The sequence below is a fragment of the Petromyzon marinus genome, chromosome 59 (assembly GCF_048934315.1).
Source record: "Petromyzon marinus isolate PM22_M1 ecotype Great Lakes invasive population chromosome 59, UKy_Petmar_22M1.pri1.0, whole genome shotgun sequence".
NCBI lineage: Eukaryota > Metazoa > Chordata > Hyperoartia > Petromyzontiformes > Petromyzontidae > Petromyzon > Petromyzon marinus.
In genome coordinates, this window is record NC_133725.1 from 9,516,979 (window position 1) to 9,540,313 (window position 23,335).

The window sequence follows — 23,335 nt, forward strand, 5'->3', positions numbered from 1 at the left end:
CCCGTCCACCGCGCGGCACCGTCACGTCTCCTTGGTCACTGCCAATTTCCGTTCAAGTAACATCCTTATTTGGACAAAGCGACGCCCAATCACTCCATATATATGGACTAAAACAATAACATAAATTTAGCTCTTCTGTACCTGATGATGGCTGCTTGTGTTGCAACCGAAACGTCGTACGCTATTATGTTATTTTATTATTTCTTTATACGTGACTTTAGTGGGGGTCGTGTCCCCGCAAGTGGCGTCATGTCATCTCCCCCGCCGCGCGCTTCCGCGTGACGTCGCGAGATCCGAGTTGCTACCCGTTTTGCTGGCCACATGACGAGGTGGGAAGTCCACACCGTGGTGGTGCTGGTGGTGTTGTAGTGGTTGTGGTGTTGTAGTGGTTGTGGTGGTGTTGTAGTGGTTGTGGTGGTGTTGTAGTGGTTGTGGTGTTGTAGTGGTTGTGGTGTTGTAGTGGTTGTGGTGGTGGTGTAGTGGTTGTGGTGGTGTTGTAGTGGTTGTGGTGGTGGTGTTGTAGTGGTTGTGGTGTTGTAGTGGTTGTGGTGTTGTAGTGGTTGTGGTGGTGTTGTAGTGGTTGTGGTGGTGTTGTAGTGGTTGTGGTGGTGGTGTTGTAGTGGTTGTAGTGGTGTTGTAGTGGTTGTGGTGTTGTAGTGGTTGTGGTGTTATAGTGGTTGTGGTGTTGTAGTGGTTGTGGTGGTGGTGTTGTAGTGGTGGTGTTGTGGTTGTGGTGGTAATGTTGTAGTGGTTGTGGTGTTGTAGTGGTTGTGGTGGTGGTGTTGTAGTGGTGGTGTTGTAGTGGTTGTGGTGGTAATGTTGTAGTGGTTGTGGTGGTGTTGTAGTGGTTGTGGTGGTGGTTATTGATTTTTACCCAGGTACAGCCTGTCCAGGTTGGAACGTTACGTGGGGGCCGAGCCATGCAGGGCCTAGCCCCCCTTGCCCTCGCCTGATTGAAATAAGAGAATTAAGGCCAATACAATGTAATTTGTCTTCACCTCGCGTTCTGCCCAGTTGGTTTTGCGCGTATGATCCCAGTTAGGATATTTTCAAGGGCGAATTGGCCGGCACACATCAAAGCATTCCACAATGACACCCACTTGCTCATTCGCCCGCCCACTCACACATCGACTTTATCACCCACTCATCCACTTGTCCACCTGCTGAACCACTCGCCCACCCATTGACCCAGATTGATCCGTACATTTAACCCTCAATGATTACGTTTGTTAAACTGGGTAACAGAACAATTGGCTCCTTCCTCAGTAAGGTGAGCATATACGGCGATAGGGAGATAAAATACTTATCTCCCTCATTAAAATGCAAATCAATTCATAACATTTTTGACATGCGTTTTTCTGGATTTTGTTGTTGTTATTCTGTCTCTCACTGTTCAAATAAACCTACCATTAAAATTATAGACTGATCATTTCTTTGTCAGTGGGCAAACGTACAAAATCAGCAGGGGATCAAATACTTTTTTCCCTCACTGTAACGACTTGTTACAGCAGCCTGTTTCTCTCTCCCACCTGAAGACGATTGCTTGTGTGGCGATCGAAACGTCATGATCTATTATTTTTCTACCTACATGACTTTACCGAAAGAACCAAAGAGTATGAAATGTGTTGTTTATTATGGAATTTGACGTGCTGAATTCAAATATGACAATTAAAACAACTGATTGGCGACTGTTCCCAATATATTTAAGGCTTTGTTTTACATTTTACATCTATGTATATTGTGTAGATCATAGAGTTTTAGTCATGAATTGTAAATATAGGTCTTTTCATGTGTTTATGGTTGCTTTACATGATAACATATCACCTGTCCTGTTCATATAACACTTTAAAAATCAGCAAAAGGGATATATAAATAACATTTATTATGAAACAAAAGGCAAAAATAACTATTATGTATATATAAATACATAGTTAAGTCCTTATTCAGTGTCTACTCGGCGCTTCTTGGCTTGTCTCTTGTATTCATTAAATGGAGCATCTCTTGTCACTGTCCAGCAATAGTCTGCAAGCATTGATGGGCTCCATTTGCCCTGATAGCGTTTCTCTATTGTTGCAATGTCCTGGTGAAATCACTCGCCATGCTCGTCGTTCAGTGCTCCGCAGTTTGGTGGAAAAAAATCTAGATGAGAGTGCAAAAAATATATCTTTAGTGACATGTTGCAACCAAGTCTTTTGTATGTCTTGAGGGTTTCCACCAACTCCCTGTAGTTGTCTACCTTGTTGTTTCCAAGAAAATGTATTGCCACTAACTGGAAGGCTTTCCATGCCACGCAGTGCACTGTCAAGTGCATCATCTCGAAGAAGTTCACGAATCTGAGGACCAACAAAGACCACCTTTATTTAATTTAGCTTCACTTAACCTTGGGAAAATTCCACGGAGGTCATTGAAAGCTGCTTGTGTTTTGTCCATGGCTTTGACAAAGTTCTTCATCAGACCCAGCTTGATGTGTAAGGGTGGTAACAAAATATTCCTTGATTCAACAAGTGGTGGATGCTGAACACTTTTTCTCCCAGGCTCCAATGACTGTCGGAGTGGCCAATCTATCTTGATGTAGTGGGAATCTCTCATACTTTGTGTATCCAGTCTGCAGACTCAGCAAAAAAGAGCAACAACCTTAAAATCGCCACAAAGCTGCCACTGATGTTGGTCATAGTTTATGCACCTCAAAAGTTGTTTCATGTTGTCATAGGTTTCCTTCATATGGACTGCATGATCAACTGGAATTGATGGCAAAACATTGCCATTATGCAACTTTAAGACTCATCCTCGATTAATCAATGGACAGTCTCCACTCATCTGGATCATGAACGATGTTGAGGGCTGCCATCACACCATCGATGTTGTTGCAGGCTACAAGATTACCTTCCATGAAGAAGAATGGGACAATATCCTTTTGATGGCTAAGGAACATGGAAACTCTAACATCACCTGCCAGGAGATTCCACTGCTGCAGTCTGCAGCCCAACAGCTCTGCCTTACTCTTGGGTAGTTAACATTTTTGACAAGGTCTTTCAGTTCACTTCGTGTTATGAGGTGTGGTTCAGAGGAGGAGGATGGGAGAAAATCTGGATCATGTGACCTTGATGGTTCAGGACCAGAAGTTCCATCCTCTTCCTTGTCTGACTCAAGTGAGAATGATTCTGGTGCATCAGGAGCCAGCAGTCCTTCTCCGTGGCGTACTGGACGTATAGCTGATGGAATGTTTGGAAAATGCACAGTCCACTTTATTTTCTTTGACACCTTCCCCAACTGGAGGTGCCATGCAGAAGTAACAATTGCTGATATGACCTGTTGGCATATATTTATTTTTCCTGTTCAACAACTGGCGAAGATTTGTTGCACAAGTGTAGTGACGTATATTGGGTCACTACGGCGCTCATCGCCAGTTACTGATAAAGAGAACTGGAGTGTAGATAGCCCTCTGTGGCAGCAGAGTGTGCTATGGCACCAAAGAGGGTCCCTGAGGGGCATAGCTCTGGTGGCTGGCGGGAAGAGGGCATGTAAGGATGTAGCAGCCTGCTTGGCTGGCGTGGACATGTGACCGGACAGAGCAAGGATGTGGACCAAGGGTGAGGTAATGGGACATGTGGTATGGAGCCCGCGGTCTTCTGGTAAGTGCCAGAAGGGAGGCGTGGTCAAGGTGGAGCGAGGCCATGCTGGGGGGCATAAAAGCTGGGTCCCGGGGTCCGATCGGGGTTGTCTTCTGGAATGGAACCCGCTGTGCTATGTCTCTTCGGTCTTCGCGCTCCGCATCGTGAGTCAGGCAGTGTGTTAACTTACCTGACCCGGTTATATAGTTACCCCGTGGTGGTTACCACTATATCATATCCCGTTATGTGGTTATGTAGTTACCCCGTGGTGGTTGCCACCTATATAGTTATCCCGTGTACGTTTATATAGTTACCCCGTTGTGGTCAGGAAATAAATGTGTTGCCTCCGAAGTCAAGTGTGTCTCTCAAGTGAACCCACTACACAAGTGTTGCAGCATATGTGTGGGACCCACATCTTTTCCTGATCTCCAATTTAGCAGCCAAAATAAAGGTGATAGGCTTTCTTAACCATAGTGGTTATACTGTGCCTTTGTGATGCAAAAGTCACTTCACCACAACCATAGCAGAAGTTATCTGCTTTGTTCACACAATCACGAAGCATATCCGCTCACTTTGGCTAAACAGAAATGTTTCCCTTGGCAAAATCAAACATTGACAAATAATAGAACACGACACTGATTTCTAGAGCTGATATAGGGCAATTTGTTCAGCAGAGGGATGTCAGCCTAGTTATGATTACATCATCCATGACTTCTAGGAATAACATGATGCAATTCGTATAATGTATGACGCAATACCAGGTTCAGATTGCATCATTCATTGTTTTGCTCAAAAAGCGAGTACTGTCCAAACCCAGTCATAGATTTACTCATAGATCCGGTCAAAGATGTATTTTAGTAATTTCTGGCTTGAATTGAGATCCCTTTCCTTTATAAGTCACTTATCCTCTGCCATTCCCAAGTTAAGGGTCGTATATACTGACAGTAGCATATCTTGAAAACTAGAGCCAATCAACAATTTTAAGCGTAATTTTCATTCTCAGTGATTCAGAATGAGTAAAATTGAACTACATTTATTTCAGAAGCATTTTGGCTGTAGACCAGTGTAATAAATGATCTACTGTAATTCAATGTTGGCAATATGCCTTTTAATAACTTAAGAGTTATAATTTGATGAACACATATGATTTTGAACATATACAACAAAAGCTCCATTATCTGACATCCATGGGGTATGGATGTCTATTAATGAAATATGCCGGTTATCTGGTTCACCTAAATTTCCAAGTATATTAAACTTTTAAAGAAGGAAATAACACGTAAATTTGATCCATTATATAAGAAATAATACACTATGTTACAGAGGTACTCACCAATCAGTTGTACAGCATTCTACGTTGATTGTAGAGAAGTGTGGTGCCATGGCCTCGAAGCCACTCTGCAGGCGCCGCGACCCCCGCCCCCGACCCCCATACTGAATACACAGACATCGCACACGTAGTGTCCTGACGTTAGGTCGCCTAGCAGTCGGGTTATAATCCGAGGATTCCTCTGAGGAATGTCCAACGGTTTCCATATGCCAGATTGGCTCGACCCAGCAGGACAATGTAAACCCTCCCAGGTTAGCTGCGATGAATTAAGGGGCCGTCCATAAATGACATCACGCGATTTTGGACGATTTTTGACCCCCCCCCCCCTTCGTCACACGGCGTCACAAAAAGTCAGACCCCCCCTCAAATATGACGTCACAAAGCTCTGCCCCTCCCTCCCCCCAAATAAAACATGCTTCAAATCGCTTTAAACTATTGTCATTGTAGTGCGTATTTAATGTGGCGCTGCACTCTAATATTGTAGGAGAAACATTTATTAAAAAGTATATTTAATTAAGTAGAACGTGTCTATATTTATTTAAAGTTGCGCATTTTGATGTGATGTCACATTTCTCAAACCACCCCCTCGTCACACATCGTCACAATTGTCTGACCCCCCTAGGTGCATGCCGTCATTTATGAACGGCCCCTAACATTCGGCTGGGTAAAGAGGACGTGGCAAGGAGGCAGGGACTAGTGATGTCAGAGGGAGGGGCGACTTAAGCCCCTGGGGAGCGTGCAATTGGCCACGTGTGATCATGTGACCCGGGCTTCGGAGTAGAATATAGGGAGTGCCCTAGGGGCGGTAAAAGTTCAAGTTCTCCTCTAGCGCGCCGGGGAGAAGTCGCGAGCCCTCGTCTCTTTTCGACTAACAGTGTCCGTGAGATGCCAACAGTTGCAGTTACGAGGTACGTAAAGAGCGCTGGGTTGGTTGATTCGGTCGGCAGAGTTAGAGCATAGCCCTGCCGCTTTACACTGCCGAGTCACACAAGTGAGATTACTGTTGTTTTTATAGGCCTGTGTTTATCTTTAAATACAAGTTGCCACGGATTGTATGTGGCGTGGTGTTTGCGATTTCCGTGTGGAGCGACGGCGTGGTGTTTGCGATTACCATGTGGAGCGACCGCGTGTATGTGCTGAGTCCTTTGTGGCGGTGAGTGACCACGCAGTGAGTGTGAACGCGTGGTCGTGATTGCGAGGTAGCTACCACGTAAAGGTACTCATTCATTGCGTGGTTGGTTGAGCGCCGGGCAGACATGCATCGGTGGCCATTTAGCATCGGTATGAGTGACGCGCTTGGCTACCATTTTGAATCAGTTGCGGCGGGTGCGTGGATAGTCGTTGCGCAGGCGGCAGCGCGTTTTGCTGAATTATGCTAGCGGCAGCTGCTGTGTCCACGGGCATGTGTTTTAACTCCGCGTGGCCCCGGCCAGCAATACAGAATGTCCCTTAGGGACGACGCTAACAAAGGGGGCCCAGTTAATTCTAGATTTGAAGCTTTCGTGACTGCAAGGATCCATACTCTTTGGTTCTATTCGGTAAAGTCACGGTAAAGTCACCTACGTGACTTTAGCGAATAGAACCAAAGAGTATGGGGCCCAGTTACTCGGTCAGTGGGTGCCAGGAAAGAGCAGTCCAACGCGGTGGAGGTGGGAGAGGAACGGGCGGACGTTGCCTGTGATCGATTCTTGGGTTGAACATGATTGGATTGCACTGATAGAAACTCAGATCCTTGAAAAATCTGGACACAATCCCCGTCAAGGTTTCTGTGGTTGGATCACGTAGTCCGCATGCCCAACCACCACATTCCCAAGCAGCTTCTGTTTGATAGAGGGGGCTAAACGGGCATGGCACAGGTTCGAGAAGAGGTGGGCTGTTACGGAGGATGTGGAGCCGAGTGAACTTGTTGATGACTGGTACCAGAGGTGTAAAGATTGGTTTCTATGGAGGAGGCTCATAAAGGACACCCATTGGCAACAGTGGAGGGCGGAGAAGCAATGCTCACAACAGAGATCCGGGTGGATAAAACGCAGTGAGGTGGCATAGTTGGGGCACAGGTGGTGCATCTGCCAGTCACCTCAGTCAACCGATGGCACCTGGGTCTGTTCTGTGATCTGCCGGCGGGCCTTGGACAATTCATGCAGCCTTAAAGTGCACCTAGCATGGCACATAAACTGTGGAGAAATCCCATGTGTAGTTGGCCCACCTTGTTCCTCCTGTAAATCGTAACAAGGGGACAGGTCGGCTAACTAGACAACAAGAGGGTGGCAGACTTCCGCTTCCTGAGAGTCCACATTGGGGAGGGCCTGACCTGGAGCGCCAACACCTCTGAGTTACTGAAAAAGGCCCAGCAGAGACTTTACTTCCTGAGAATACTCAGGAAGAATAACATCACACAGAAACTGCTGGTGTCCTTCGACCAAGCTTCCATCGAGAGCATTCTTACATACTGCATCTGTGTATGGTACACCAGCTGCACAGTGGCTCAGAGGAAAGCGCTGCAGAGGGTCATCAACACGGCCCACAAAATCGCCAGGTGCTCTCTCCCCACATTGGAAGAACTACACAATTCCCGTTGCATCGAAAAAGCGAAGACCATTATAAAGGACTCTTCTCACCCTGGACACTCTGTTTGAGCTGTTGCCATCAGGCAGACGATTCAGATCGGTCAAAACAAGGACAAACAGATTCAAGCACAGCTTTTATCCTACAGCAATTACCACACTCAAGACTGCTAATTAATTATTAAGTAATACTGTATACAATTGACTGTAAAATAAGGATGTGCAATGATAAAATATACTTTTATGTGGGTATGTGGGTATACTTGGGTAGTTTTTATATATAAAATGTATTATCTTTAATTTTATTTTTATTGTTTTATTTATTTAAATTTATGAATGATGTACTGACTGGTGAGCACTTAAAATTTCGTTGTACTGTGACAATGACAATAAAGGATCTATCTATCTATAACAGAGCTTGGAAAAGATGAGTAGATACTCTGCATTGTGTTCTGTCCTCCGGAGAAGTGGGTGATTCCACAAAAGATGTGCGCCAGGGGTTTGTGAAATGGCAGCACTTTATTTCAAAGTGTTCTTCCGAGGAGCATTTGCGTATCTGAAATCATGACCAGACACCCCTATCACCCTCCGCGTCACACCTCAGCTCAGTCCCTCAGCATAGAATCCACACCAAATCTAAATAATATCAACCGCTTATATCTAAAAACATGGAAACATTATTTAACATCAAACATCTGCCCAAAAGATCTGTCGTGCCTCCTAAATGGTCTACAGTCCATAATTATACTGCTTTAACGAAACAATATGTAGTCGTATAATTAATAATACAGCATCCTTCGCCCCCCCCCAATTGTTAATATGTAAATTAGGGATATTTTACTGACAATAGACATAAAACCATTTTTATTTCTTATATTCGAATCAAGGGTGGCCTTTTTTAATTAACAGCACAATGCAATACAGTAACACTAAAGCTATTTATATTTTCATTAACAAAACATTCTAAGCATATTTCAACTTCGTTACATCTATTGATATAACGGAGTTGGAATATTGCGGGCACTGTACTGTTCCATCGAAGTGAAGCAGGAGCTGAGTTCTAAAACCAAGCTCTCAGTTTCCAGGTCGATCTACATTCCCACCCTCACCTATGGTCATGAGCTTTTGGTAATGACTGAAAGGATGAGATCGCGGGTACAAAGGCCTAAAATGAAGTTTCTCCGCAGGGTTGCCTGGCTCACTCTCCGTGATCGGGTGAGGAGCTCGGTAATCCGAGCCAGAGTCGAGCCGCTGCTCCTTCAGATGGTGGTTTGGGCACCTGGTATGGTACTCTACTAGGCACGTCCCACTGAGTGAAGACCCCGGGGCCGGCTCAAGACACGCTGGTGGGATGACGTGACTCATCTGGCCTGGGAATGCCTGAGAATTCCCCAGGAAGAGTTAGTTTATCGCCAGGGAAAAGGACGCCTGGAGCGCCCTACTCAACATGCTGCCGCTGCCACCCTCACTAGAAGCAGATTGAGAAACAAACGATCATCTTATAAAATTTCCCATGTCAAGCTAACACAATATAACTAAAAATAACTGAACATCTCATACCTACATTCATGACCAGACACACTATTGCCCTCCACGTCACACATGTCAGCTGAGTCCCTGTGTTGATAGGATTGAGCACTGGAGTTATTTTTCTTAGAAGCAATGCAAATAACTTTTTTATATTTTGAAATCAACCTTAAATATCCCCAACAAGTCAATTACCATTCAAGCAAGATTAATTGAACAGTTATTTGATATTTTATTGGAGTTGTATCTCACCAGCATGGAGTCCACCCAAAATATGAATTGGGGGTGTGTCCTGTACTCTGAATAATCGACACACTGCGGGGCGTGGCAGGCTGTGCTCGTGGGGCCTGGGGTCCTATCTCTGATTATTTCCTGTACTTATAATAAAAAAGCGCACCTGGCTCTCTGTTGCACTTACAGCAACATGTAGCAGTGCACAATTATAATTTCGATTCATAACAGTTAAGCTCACACTCGGCTACAGCAAGTGCTTTGCGCACAATACACTTCACTGCATGTGTCATGCAGCATCAAGATGCAGAACCCAACTCATTGGGCGCCTCGGGACTGCAACTCGCCACCAAGTGCCCACAATGTAGAGTGCGTGCTCTTCATCTCGGGATAAGCCCACAGCGGCTTCTTACACTCTGCACTATACATATACACATTTCACCACACATCACTATCTACCATACTATTGTAGTGTCTTCAAAAATTAATCACACCGACACGTAACACTTTAGTCACCTATTCTTGCACCAGTTGTAGGCACTCCTATATCTATACGGTCACTTATGTTTAACTTCTCCCCACTCTTATCTACCTTGCACCTCACTTATCCTGCACTCTGCAGCTCTGCTCTCAACGACTCCGCACACAGCGGCTCCGCACGCAGCGAATCTACATCTCCACCGCTGCCCCAACCTATGCTCCCTCAGACCCACTCACCTGTCTGCCAACACCCGCCCAGTGACGGCGTGAGGGTTGAGGTACCGTTTACAGCTGGAGTGGCAGCGGCGAGATGTCTTCACGCTTGGCCCACGCCCTGATATCCCCCTGCTAATTTCCCCAGTTCTCTTGTGCGTCTCTTTGAGCTGGCGCCTGTTGGCCCATCAATTAACCCTTGTCTCCCTGGTAACACCTCTGCTCTCAATATGCACAACCGGTCGACCACGTTAACACCTGCTTCGCCCCTTACTACTGGCGGTTTTGTCCGTGCAAACCTCACGCGCACCTGTTTGCCCTCGGTTAACTGTGCGCACCGCGTATTTCACTGCTCTCCACTATTATTTACTATGTGCTGCACGCTTTACACTGCACTATTACCATAACTAGACTGTGCATGGTGTGTGTGCATTGCCAGCAGGTGGTGTACAATAGGTTTCCACAGACCCCTACTGTTACCATCGTAAAAAATGTAAATTTATGTCAGGCTAAGACCATTAAAATGAAACTCAAATTGATTCAAATTAAAACAAGTGCAGCAGGTAGCCCTGAAATTAAATGTTTTTATATTATGAATGTACATTTTTGTAAGTGTAAAAAGCCTGATTTTAATATTATGAAATTGCTTAACTTTTTTTTATTAAAGTGCATTTAAAAAGCAATTACAAAAACAGATTGGAAGCATACAAAAATCACGGCCATACCTGGCAGTAATTTTAATAGCAATGTCCAACAGTTAAATGTATACTTAATAATTTCATACATATCAAAATATGCACCTAAATTATGTTTTTAATAGGCAGTATGCATTCCATATCGACTAATTCACTTCTGCAATGAATTACTTCATAAGTACAGAAAGCACATCTCCGATTGGATAACACCTACACCTGTATGCCTTCTAGAAATTTCAGAAGCCTATGAATAAAGCGAATGCTATGGAACATCATTCTCAAACTCTAGGTTACACATCTTCCCAGGATGCAATTTCACACATGCTGGCTGTGGCAGTTAGTGATAGCTTTGGGGGCAGGGTGTCTCGATTGAGGAGCGAGGGACGCGCGGGGGGGGCTTTGTGCGAAAGCGGTTGCAGGTGTGTGGGGTATTAGATCAGCTCGGGAGCACAAGGGTTTGGACTCATGAGCTCGCCGTGCTAATCAATTTGGAAAAAAAAAACCAAGGGTGCAACTCAATAAAGGGTACGCTGCGGAGACTGTAGAGGCGGATATTCCATTCCGTTCTTTTTCCTGCTCAATGCGGCTGCCGTGCTGGAGACGTGAGACTATGTCGACCACAGGGGAAACTCCTCCTCCCCAGCCGTGCTGGTAGGTCAGCACCGCAACCATCGCCTTGGAGTCCAGCCTGGGTGTGATAACCACTTGCTGGCTGGTGGGCGCGATCGACTGGGGTTCTGCAGTGGACGGTTGGTCCATTCACCAGTGGGTCGTCTCCGCTACAATTGTTTTTGGAGCCAGGGGTGGGGAATCACGGGGAACCACCCGCTGCTGCCGTGAAGGGAACGCTTGGTGAGGACTGCGGGGTGTTGACAGCTGGGACATATGTCGGGAGGAAGGGAGGTGATCCTCTGAGGTGGTACTTGGAACGTTTTGTTTAGTCCGTTCCAGAGCCCGGTGATACTTGGTGCGTGCCTTTTGGGGATTGCTCGTGGTGGAGGAAATCCGTGAAGCCGTGGGCGTCGGGTTGTTGTGCTGTTGTGAAGGCCATTTGGGTTGGTATAATTGCTCGTGATGTGTGCAGTCCCCCATAGAATTAGCAGGCCTGTTACCATTTGACAATTTAAAGCTTATATCAAATTTAAATTCTAAGTAAACACTATCAATCTGGAATATACCGGCAGTGGTCTTTGTTATATTCCCCACACGGTCATTTGGGGAGTCGCGTGAAACAGGGGCCCCACTAATCTAAACCACGGCGATGCTAGCTAGGGTTTTGGGTATAGACCGAAACTCTCTAAAGCATGTCCCAAAAGGATGCACCGTTGTACTGGCCCCTCCTCAGCTATGTCCAAAAAGTTTACGCACACCTCCACAAACTCCTGGGGATCATAATTCTCCTGCTTCACGCTGCCTCCATCCACTTGTAGGTCGGTTCCTGGAGTCGAATCTTGATCTTCAAATTTCACCGTCACTCCTGGCCATGTTGCCAAGATGTAATTTCTACTGGTTCTTGTTTCATAAGAGATGGGCTCATTGCAGCACTTCACCTTCTCCACTGTGTATACTCTGTGTGTGTGTTGCGCAGCACGCTAACCGCTCCAGGACCGCTCCCCCAAAAACTCTACCCACACCTCCACATCCACAAACTCCTGGGAGTCGCCTCGCTCTCCCTCAAAATAATCCTGCTTCTCCTGCTTCACGCTGTCTTTATCCATCTGGAGGCCGGGTTCTGGAGTAAAATATTCATCTTTACATTCCACCTTCACTGCTGATGATGTTGCCAAGCTGGGGTTGTCTTCTCGTTCTTGTTCCATGCGAGATGGGATCAGTACAGCACTTTGACTTTTACTTCTCGATTCCACCTCCGTCTCCTTGTGGGTCTTCTCATGCTTCTTTCGGGCTTCTAATCGCGCAAACCCCTTACCACATACAGTGCACTTGAAGGGCTTCTCACCTGTGTGTCTTCTCTGATGAAAAGGAAGATTTCTTGAATTAGCATATGCCTTCTTGCACACAGTGCACTTGAAGGGCTTCTCACCCGTGTGTGTTCTCTGATGGATATGAAGAGCATGTGAACGAGAAAATGCCTTCTCACACACAGTGCACTTGAAGGGCTTCTCACCCGTGTGTGTTCTATAATGTTTCTTAAGAGTTCCTGACTCTGCAAACGTCTTCCCACACAGAGTGCACTTGAAGGGCTTCTCGCCCGTGTGTGTTCTCTGGTGCTGCTGCAAATGTCCACGGCGATCCGTGCTGTATTGACACTTGTCGCATTGGTGCCTTTTAGCACTGGGCTGTGTCGAGCGTCTTTTCTCCATGCGATCGATTCTGCAGATACACATACACGTGACACATAATATACACACACACATTACAGAGACAAAGATCCCCTCCTCCCCTGTATAGCCATAAAAGACTGTTGGAGCAATTGCTATTAGCGAGGACCTATGAAGGCTTGCACGGGGCACGAGAGAGTGGGTGGTCAGCATCACGCCCGGGTGCCTTTGTCATCCAAGTGGCTGTGTTTACACAGAACACCAAGTACTTATTTTACGCTGAATCGACCGAGGAAAGGCCCAGGAATGGTTCAGATGTTGGCCGTGATCTGGAATTGAACTTGGGTATCTGGGTTTGTAGTGAAGCACACTAACCACTGCACTACTGCTCCCAACATTACACACATAGTACACTCACACACAATATACGTACTCATTACACGCTCGAACAAAGTACATGGACATAAAATATCCTTCAAATCAAGATAAAATATCCTCTTCTTGGTTCTTTCGGTAAAGTCACGTAGAAGGGAAATAATGAAATAATAAACTAAAATTCTCACGACGTTTCTGCCACAACACAAGCAGCCGTCCTCTGGTGAAGAAACAGAGCTGTAGGAAAGACAGCGCTCCAATGAACACTGCTGAGCTTGGCAGCGTATTTTAAGCTGGGTGGGAGGAGCAGAGCGCCTTGACAAAGGAGTTTACATATCAACAGAATAATTTCATTGAAGTAGCTATGTTAATGTGAGAGATTAGCAGGGTGTTAAAGTCAGAAATTAGCATGTAACTGGGAGATTAGCATGATGTTAATGTGAGGAATTAGCATGTAACTGGTCACGGAAGTAGCTATGTTAAATTCAGAGTTTACATATCAACAGAGGCATTTAGTATATTGACGCTAAAGAACTGCAACTACCCAACTATCATTAAATAAACCGATGTGAAAGAACTAAATATAAACTACATCAATATAATCAATGTACCTCAATATATGCTCCACTAAGCTGAGCTAACATTAAGTCATACATTACACTTCTATGTCGCAAAAAATATTATAATATGCCTCCAACTAATCTTTTTATTATAAACTGCCATAGACAGACCCCAACATTGATTTATACACTGCGTTACTATACACTACCCTATACCTTAGATTATAATATTAGACTTGTAATATTACACTGCATTATTTGACCAACCCTACTGTATACCACACTGCTGTATATTCACTATACAATTACGATACTATATATTACCTTATAAATTATATTAAACATTACACTGTTATACTATTTATTATTATACAATATGCTATAAACCATACCATTGACCATCACGTGAAACGTACTAAGAGGCAATGCCAGCGAATAGACTGCAGTCTGAAAGTCACCATAAAATACAATCAATCAAGAACCGAAATGGTTTATCACGTCCTTCCAATGATTACTGAGCCAGAATCCATCTTCTCGGTTGAAATTGTCTCTTTGTATATGTGGATGGCCTCATGAACGAATCTCTCATGGTAGCCGGATGGCTTGCAGAGAACCTCCGTCTTGGAGAAGTCCATGTCATGTGAGCCCACTGAATTATAACGGGAACACATTGCCAGTGAACTCAAGCACTTACACCAAGCTCTCAAGGCTTATGGTTACTCCGACACAATCCGCAAAGCCATCACTCCAACCATGAAGAAGGATCCTCTTAAGGAGCCATTCAAAACCATCACCTTACCCTACATTGCGGGGGTCACAAAAAATATCTCCAAAATCCTGAATAAACACAAGATCCAGGTCCGATTCAATACAGTACATAAAATCCGTGATCTGGTCCCGTCTGTAAAAGATGTGGTTCCAGACATACAGTACCCGGGCATATACAAACTAAGTTGCCTCTGTGGTAGCAGTTATATTGGAAAAACCAAACGATATGTCTCGGACCGCATCCGTGAACATAAAGCAGACCTGAAACACGGTAGGACGAACGCCTCAGCCGTGGCAGATCACTGTTATAATTCAGTGGGCCCACATGCGACGGTCAATGGTATGGTTTATAGCATATTGTATAATAATAAATAGTATAACAGTGTAATGTTTAATATAATTTATAAGGTAATATATAGTATCGTAATTGTATAGTGAATATACAGCAGTGTGGTATACAATACGGTTGGTAGAATAATACATAGTGTAACATTTACAAGTCTAATATTTTGATTTAAAGCTTTCGTGACTGCAGTAATTCATATTCTTAGTTTTTTCGGTAAAGTCACGTTGAAGAGAAACAACAAAATAATAAAATATATATAAAACAATAAAAAATTCTCACGACGTTTCGACCATAACTCAAACGGTCGTCTTCAGGTGTGTTGGTTCGCATAAATTTATTTTTAAACGGCGCATTTATTTATTTATAAAAAAACGTTAGCGCCACGCGCAGCAATTTGGCAGTTTACCCAGGACTAGTCCATCTATATTCTGAAAAGAGGTGGGGGGAGACGAAATTTTTTATAATGTATGCTGTCTGAAAGCCACTGTAAGCGTGAACAATCAATTAAGAACTGAAATGGTTTATCAAATCTTTCCAATGATTGCTAAGATAGAATCCATCTTCTCAGTTGAAATTGTCTCTGTGCTTGTATATGTGGATAGCCTCATGAACGAATCTCTCATGGAAGCCAGATGGCTTACAAAGAACCTCTGTCTTGGAAAAGTCAATGGCATGTGAGCCTACTGAATTAGAACAATGATCTGCTACGGCCGAGGTGTTGGTCCTACCGTGTTTAAGGTCTGCTTTGTGTTCACGAATGCGGTCCGAGACATGGCGTTTGGTTTCTCCAATGTAACTACTACCACAGAGGCAACTTAGTTTGTAGACACCAGGGTATTGTATGTCCGGAATCACATCTTTTACAGACGGAACCAGATCACGGATTTTATGTAATGTGTTGAAACGGACCTGGATCTTGTGTTTATTCAAAATTTTGGAGATCTTTTTTGTGATCCCAGCAATGTAGGGTAAAGTGATGGTTTTGAAAGGCTCCTTAAGAGGGTTCTTCTTCATGGTTTGAGTGATAGCTTTGCGGATTGTATAGTCGGAGTAACCATTAGCCCTAAGAGCTTGGTGTACGTGCTTGAGTTCACTGCTTATGTGTTCCTGGTCGGATATGCATTGGGCTCTATGATACAGAGTCTGGATGAGAGAATTCTTCTGTGATGGATGGTGGTGGGAATCCGGTTTCAGATAAGCACCCGTATGGGTAGCTTTCCTGTAGACAGAGTGGCTCATTGAACCATCAGGTCTCTTTTTTAATTAGGACATCCAAAAAAGGTATCTTGCCATCTATTTCGACTTCCATGGTAAATCTGATGGCTGGGTGTATGGAATTGATGTGGTCGAAGAATTGGTCTAGAGCAGGCCGGCCATGTGGCCAGATGACAAAAGTGTCATCCACGTACCTCTTCCATAAGGTTGGGCGCAGAGTGGCAGTCTGGATGGCGTCAGTCTCAAATTTCTCCATATTAGAATAAGTCTAATATTATTATAGTCTAAAGTATAGGGCAGTGTATAGTCACGCAGTGTATAGTTCAATATTGGGGTCTGTCTATGGCAGTTTATAATACGGGGTATAGTCGTGAGATGTAAGAAAAAAGATTAGTTGGAGGCATATTGTAATAATTTTTGTGATATAGAAGTGTAATGTATAATGACTTATTGTTCGTAGCTCAGCTTATTGGAGAGTATATTGATCACGATATAGTTTTCTCCGATACCAAGGTACTTTGTAAACCCACAGGTTTTCATCAGAGATTTATCCACGAGGCAATTCAGATTTACAAACACAGACACAATTTCAACCGAGAAGATGGTTTCAAATTAAGCAACCATTGGAAAGATGTTCTAAATCATACCAAACATTAAACTAATTTTCAATGGTATTTATCCAAGTAGTGATATACCAAAGTTTCATAGAAGCTTATTTCACTTCACACCTACATTTGTAACCCCCCCCCCCCCGTGCCGGTCCTCTACGTTCCACTTCACACCCCCTCCCCCCCTCCGTGCCGGTCCTCTTGTGCTTTAGGGTCATTTTATGCTAATTCCTTTGTCAAAGCGTTTTGTTTCCTCCCACACAGCTTAAAAGGACGCGACCTGGGCTGGACTGTCTTCACTCCAACGCTGTCCTCGTGACAGTACGGTCCCCTTCACCTGATGAAGGCCACTTGTGTTGTGGCCGAAACATCGTTATTTTTGTTGTTTTATTTTTTACCTACGTGACTTTACCGAATAGAACCAAAGAGTATGGATCCTTGCAGTCACGAAAGCTTCAAATCTAGAAAAGAAGCTTAGCAGTGTTCATTAGAGCGCTGTCTTTCCAACAGTTCTGTTTCTTCACCTGAGGACGGCTGCTTGTGTTGTGGCCGAAACGTCGTGAGAATTTTATTATGTTTTATTTTTATTATTTTATTATTTCCCTTCTACGTGACTTTACCGAAAGAACAAAGATGAATCCCTGCAGTCACGAAAGCTGTAAATCGAAATAAAACATCCTGTTCGTGCAAGTGCTCATAGCCAGCACCTACTCATGCTGGCATGGAAAGGGATGTAGCATGGCCAGTATCACACCTGGCTGTCATCGTCTCTCCAACGATGATGTATACTAACTGCAAGAGGTAATCATTTATGGCTCAATCTACCTACGTGAGGTGCAAGACCGATTTATATATTCACTGCCACCGATGTTGGCTATGAGTGGGAATCAAACTCTGTCCACAGAGTTGGTCGCAAAATGCGTTAAACACTGAGCCACTGCTCCCCACATTACTCTCTCACATGCTCGTGACAAAATGATACACAGTCGAGACGGTGAGAGACAACGGCGGTCGGGCGTGGGCATGGCCAAACACCTCCTGGTGTATCATGCCAACCTTCATAGGTGGTCGCTACCAGCACTTGCCCCAACAGTCTGTTAAGGCTATAGGGTGCATCTTTGTCTCTATCCTGTGAGACAGTGGAGTTTATATGTTCTTTCCCTGTGTTGCGTGGGATTCGTCCAGGTTTTCTGCTGTCTTCTTGTAGCTAAACCTACAAACGTAGCTGGTTTTTGCTCAAAAGTTCCCACTGCTGAAATAATAACCGGGACATTACTCAATTGGGATTACATTCGGTAAAACATCCCCCTACTGGGACAAACTTGGCAGGAACCTCTTGAAAAAAAGTCTTGAGATTCAGCGAGACTCTGCTCAGTGAGGTAAAGCAGTAAGCCAGGGCGAGACAAATTACAAGCAAAGCCAATCAGCGGGCAAGCTTAGGGGCCATCCATTTGGTAGGTACGCAAAAATCTGTCAAAACTTGACCCCTCCGCCCCTCCCTGTACGACTTTTTACACCCCCCCCCCCCAACTGCGTCAGTACAATAATATTAACGTGTTCTTGTTTACTAGCTTGCAACCTAGCTTTACACGCAGCTTTGTAGTTATACTTGACAGTGTTATGCATCCTGACTAGTTATTCAAAAACATGTGCGTCGACTGAACATCTGTAACAGTAGACCGATGTACAGACCAGTGTTAGTACTGAAGTCCGGGCAGTAGCAGCACGAACAGAGAGCACCACAGCAGCTACAATCTTGAGCCAGCGGCAGTCTGCAGTGAGGCTAGATTAGAGGATGTGTGATCATCCATGGGGCAGGCCGCCAGACTGTCAGACTCACTGCTGAGCTGCGTGATAGCTGCGAGTCAGGGGCACGGTGGCACACGAGTGGCACCTCTCCCACAGTCCTACATCTCCAGCTGAAGGAACTGAACTGTCGCTCATTTGAAGGCCAATGTCGACAAATTATTGAGGCTTCACCCTCCCCCCCCGTTTCCTATGCGAACGTTGTCAGACCCCCCCCCCCCCATACGCAAGCGAACGCATTTGGGTTCACCCTCCCACCTCCCCCCTCCATGCATACGTACTGAATGATTGGCCCTTAGCAGGCTAGCCCTGCATGGGGTCGGCCCCGCATTGTGATGTTTGAATACTACAACCTGTGCATCGATTCACAGTGACTGCATTGCTATTCAGACACGAAATAATAAGCGAGGCTTTCCTGGGTAAATAAACGTGACAATGCAAACTTTTACCTCGGAGCAAAATGAGCGGCGAACAGAGCCACGAGTCGACTCCCTGCTCTACTTCCTGGTTCCGGGACCTCGTGACGTCACGCGGAGGCGCGTGGGGGGGGGGAGCTCCCGGGTGACGTCATCGTAGTGGAAGCCCCCTCCCCTCGCCCGTCCCCCCCCTCGCCCGTCCCCACCCCCTCGCCCCCCCTTCGCCCGCCCCCCCCGACACAAGCACTGCTTCCCCAAAATGTGCCGCTTGGAATTGATAAAAGCTACCATACTGCCTCTACTTGACTACTGTGACATCGTGTATGAATCAGCCCCAAGTACTGTACTGAAGAAGCTTGATTCCATCTATCACTCGGCCTTAAGATTTGCATTGAACTGCCCATATAGGACTCACCACTGTGATCTCTACATTGGGTCAAACTTAACATTTCTTAATGTTCGACGGCTTGTGCACCAGATCTTATTTATTCACGATGGACTTACAAAAAAATCCACAGACTACCTACTGGATCTCCTCTCTGTTTCAAAGAACAAATTTGACCTCAGGTCTTCGCTCATTTACCAGCTTCACATTCCCTATTGCCGTACAAAAACCGGAGGAAGGGCCTTTGCTATTGATGCCCCCAGGGTCTGGAATGCTATTGCCAATAAACTGCAACTTGAATCACTACCTATGAGATCTTCACTCAAAACTGCTCTAGAGGAGTCGTACAACCCTAGCTGCCACTGCTATTCAGTGGCCTAAAATATGGCCCTAGATTTTGGTGTTATAATTTATTTATGTAGTTTATTGTTAAAAATTCGGTCACAGTCCCTATGATCACTGTTACATTGCATTTATGGCTTTTATTTTGGTGATTTCGAAAACGTTTTTTGTTTTTGGCCATGTTTTTGTTTATTGTAGTACGGAGTTAGACTGATGGCCTTAATCTTAGTTGTCTTGTGGTTGTTGTTATTTGACTTGCATCCCACTGGAATTTTTGCACACAGCGTTGGTGTACGGTGCTATTTCAGGAATATTTTGATAGTTTTTTTCCTGGATTTTCTGTTTGCACAGTCACATAATCACTTTAAGATGTTTTCTTGTTCATGTTTTTTGTTTGTTGAGGTTGCACCCGATTCAAGAGCCGAATGGCTCACAGGGCTATACCAAATAAATAAACTATGAGCTATGAAACACCCCCTCACCCCCCTCACCCCCCCTCACCCTCCACTGAGCGCGTCTCGCGCCGATTACGTCACGCAACCCGAGAACCAGGAAGTCAAATTTAGAAGTCGGCTTCATGGATCTCAACTGGTGCTGTGTGACCCGAGTTGATAATTGTCACATCGCGGTGGTGGAGGTTGTTGTCTGCCGAGATACAGCCTCGCTTCTAAGCTCTTTTTCTCTCTCGCAGGCATATCAATTGAGTAGCAGCAAGTATGAAATCGATGTTCAGGTTGGAACATTTCAACGTGAGGCCTAGCTATGCGGGGCTTGCCTCCTGCTCTCGCCTGATGACACTGGTCTACAATGTTTTATACGTCTGCCTCAGAGATGAAATGTGTTGTTTATTATGGAGTTTGTTGTGCTGAATTCAAATATGACAATTAAAACAACTGATTGGCTACTGTTCACAATATATTAAAGTTGTTAATTTTACGTCTTTGTATATTGTGTAGATAGAGTTTTACTCATAAATTGTAAACCTAGGTCTTTTCATGTGTTTATGGCTGCTTTACAGTTTACATTATAACATGTCACCTGTGCTGTTCATGTAACACTTAAACAAAACAGCAAATGGTTATATAAATATTTATTATGAAACAAGGCAAAAAACTTGTTTATACAGTGAGGGAAAAAAGTTTTGATCCCCTGCTAATTTTGTACGTTTGCCCACTGACAAAGAAATGATCAGTCTATAATTTTAATTGTAAGTTTATTTGAACAGTGAGAGACAATAACAACAAAATCCAGAAAAACGCATGTCAAAAATGTTATAAATTGATTTGCATTTTAATGAGGGAAATAAGTATTTGACCCCCTCTCAATCAGAAAGATTTCTAGCTCCCAGGTTTCTTTTATACAGGTAACAAGCTGATATTAGGAGCACACTCTTACAGGGAGTGCTCCTAATCTCAGCTTGTTACCTGTATAAAAGGCACCTGTCCACAGAAGCAATAAATCAGATTCCAAACTCTCCACCATGGCCTTGACCAAAGAGCTCTCCAAGGATGTCAGGGACAAGATTGTAGACCTACACAAGGCTGGAATGGGCTACAAGACCATTGCCAAGCAGCTTGGTGAGAAGGTGACAACAGTTGGTGCGATTATTCGCAAATGGAAGAAACACAAAAGAACTGTAAATCTCCCTCGGCCTGGGGCTCCATGCAAGATCTCACCTCGTGGAGTTGCAATGATCATGAGAACGGTGAGGAATCAGCCCAGAACTACACGGGAGGATCTTGTCAATGATCTCAAGGCAGCTGGGACCATAGTCACCAAGAAAACAATTGGTAACACTACGCCGTGAAGGACTGAAATCCTGCAGCACCCGCAAGGTCCCCCTGCTCAACAAGTCACGTAGGTATAAAATAAAAATAAATCACGACGTTTCGATTGCAACACAAGCAATCATCATTGAGGTCCCTTCCCTCAATCATGATTGCTTGTGTTGCAATAGAAACGTGATTTATTTTATTTTATACCTACGTGACTTTACCGATAGAACCAGAGTGGATTCCTGCAGTCACGAAAGCTTCAAATATTTAGTGACATTGCAACCAAGGCTTTCGGTATTGCGTCATACATGATATGTATGACGCAATACCAGGTTCAGATTGCATCATTCATCGTTTTGCTCAAAAAGCCAGTTCTGTCCAAACCCAGTCATATATTTACTCATAGATCCAGTCAAAGATATATTTTAGTCATTTCTGATTTAAATTGAGGTCCCTTCCCTTAACTCACTTATACTCCGCCATTCCCAAGTCAAGGGTCGTATATAGAGACCCAGTAGCATATCTTTAAAACGAGAGCCATTAAATAATTTTCAGCATCATTTTCATTCTCACTGACCCAGAATTAGTAAAGTTGGACTGTATTTATTTTGGAAGCGTTTTGGCTCTAGACCAGTGTTATATTTGATTTAATTATCTGTTTAAGTTTAATTTTTCTTCACCTAGCTGACTATTTTACTTCACTGAGTTTCAAACTGCCAAGTTGGTTTTGCAGTCGTGGGCGATGTTTCTGCGCGTATTCCCAATTGAATAATTTGCAGGCAGTTTTTCAGAATTGGGAAATTTGGTCCAGAAGTATATTTCAGTCCGACGTCAAAGTATTGCACAATTATACCTGCTCACACCCACCCACGAACTCAACCATTCACCTATCCACCCAAGTGCACTCACCGACTCACTCCCACATACTCATGCACTCATCCACCTACTGAATCACTCACCCGCCCACTCACACACTCAAATACAATGATCCCCCGTATAGCCTTTAATTGACTGTTGGGGCAAGTGCTGTTAGTAAGCACCTATGAAGGCCGGAATGGTACACGACTGTCTTTATCTCCCTTTTGGCAGTTTACTCACGGCACTAGGTATTCATTTGAGGTGGAGTCGACCTCGGGGAGCCCTAGGACCGGTTCAGATATTCATCACTGGTGTTGGCCGTGAGCGGGAATTGAACCCGGGTCGCCAGGTTCATTGTGCAGCACGCTAACCACTACACTAACGCATCCCACTCACACACTCGCCCACTCATCACCCACTTTACAACTCACTCGCCCACGCATTTGAGAATCAGTCAGAAGTTTATTTGCCGAGTAAAGCCAATTGAGCTAAGAAGCTATTTTTCAAGGGCGAATCAGGCGACACACATCAAAGCATTCTACACAATTTGCAGTTTTTAGCAACAAACCTAATACTAATAACAGCAATTGTTCGTAAAATTACATTAACACTTAAACTGTAGTGATTTGAATCATAGTGTAAATGCGGACAGAGATGGTAGAATGGAGACTCCAAGAGACTGACCTTGTGCGGTGATTCCAATACTTTGGGGCAGCTACATTAAATGCATTTGATCCGAAGTTGTTTGCAAATTGCGAGGAATCATTAATAAACAGACTCACACAGAGACCCATGGACTCACACAGACCAGACCCTTGGACTCTCCACACAGAGACTTCATAGACAATCATATGCTAGTTGCAGATTTTTAGGATTGTGCAACGGTAATAACAAGAGCTCAGACAAAGAGCAGATCTACGTGGACAGTCACTTTGTCAATGAGAATGGCCC

At 44.5% G+C, this 23,335-nt stretch overlaps 2 protein-coding genes across 5 annotated transcripts in view; one reads left to right on the plus strand and one right to left on the minus strand.

Annotated features, from left to right (window-relative positions):
• The first annotated feature begins 28 nt into the window (after positions 1 to 28).
• The window catches only part of LOC116955424 (uncharacterized), a 52,051-nt gene continuing 28,744 nt past the window's right edge, over positions 29 to 23,335 (plus strand). For 2 of the 3 annotated variants that reach the window (XR_012929835.1, XM_032976499.2), the window contains exon 1: positions 341 to 5,849. Coding sequence is in view for 2 of the 3 variants with exons in the window: in XM_032976499.2 (XP_032832390.1) it covers positions 5,827 to 5,849 (23 nt within the window). In the remaining variant the exon portion in view is untranslated. The other variant, XM_076053101.1, reaches the window with a different exon arrangement.
• Positions 10,670 to 19,162, minus strand: LOC116955425 (uncharacterized). 2 transcript variants are annotated; one of them, XM_032976501.2, is made up of 2 exons: positions 19,058 to 19,162; positions 10,670 to 12,982 (listed from the first exon to the last, which is right to left on the minus strand). In XM_032976501.2, the coding sequence occupies exon 2, from the start codon at positions 12,970 to 12,972 to the stop codon at positions 12,244 to 12,246; it is 729 nt and encodes a 242-aa protein (XP_032832392.1). In that variant the 5' UTR covers positions 12,973 to 12,982; positions 19,058 to 19,162; the 3' UTR covers positions 10,670 to 12,243. The 2 variants fall into 2 exon arrangements, with proteins under 2 accessions (XP_032832392.1, XP_032832393.1); XM_032976502.2 differs by lacking the exon at positions 19,058 to 19,162 and adding an exon at positions 18,495 to 18,782.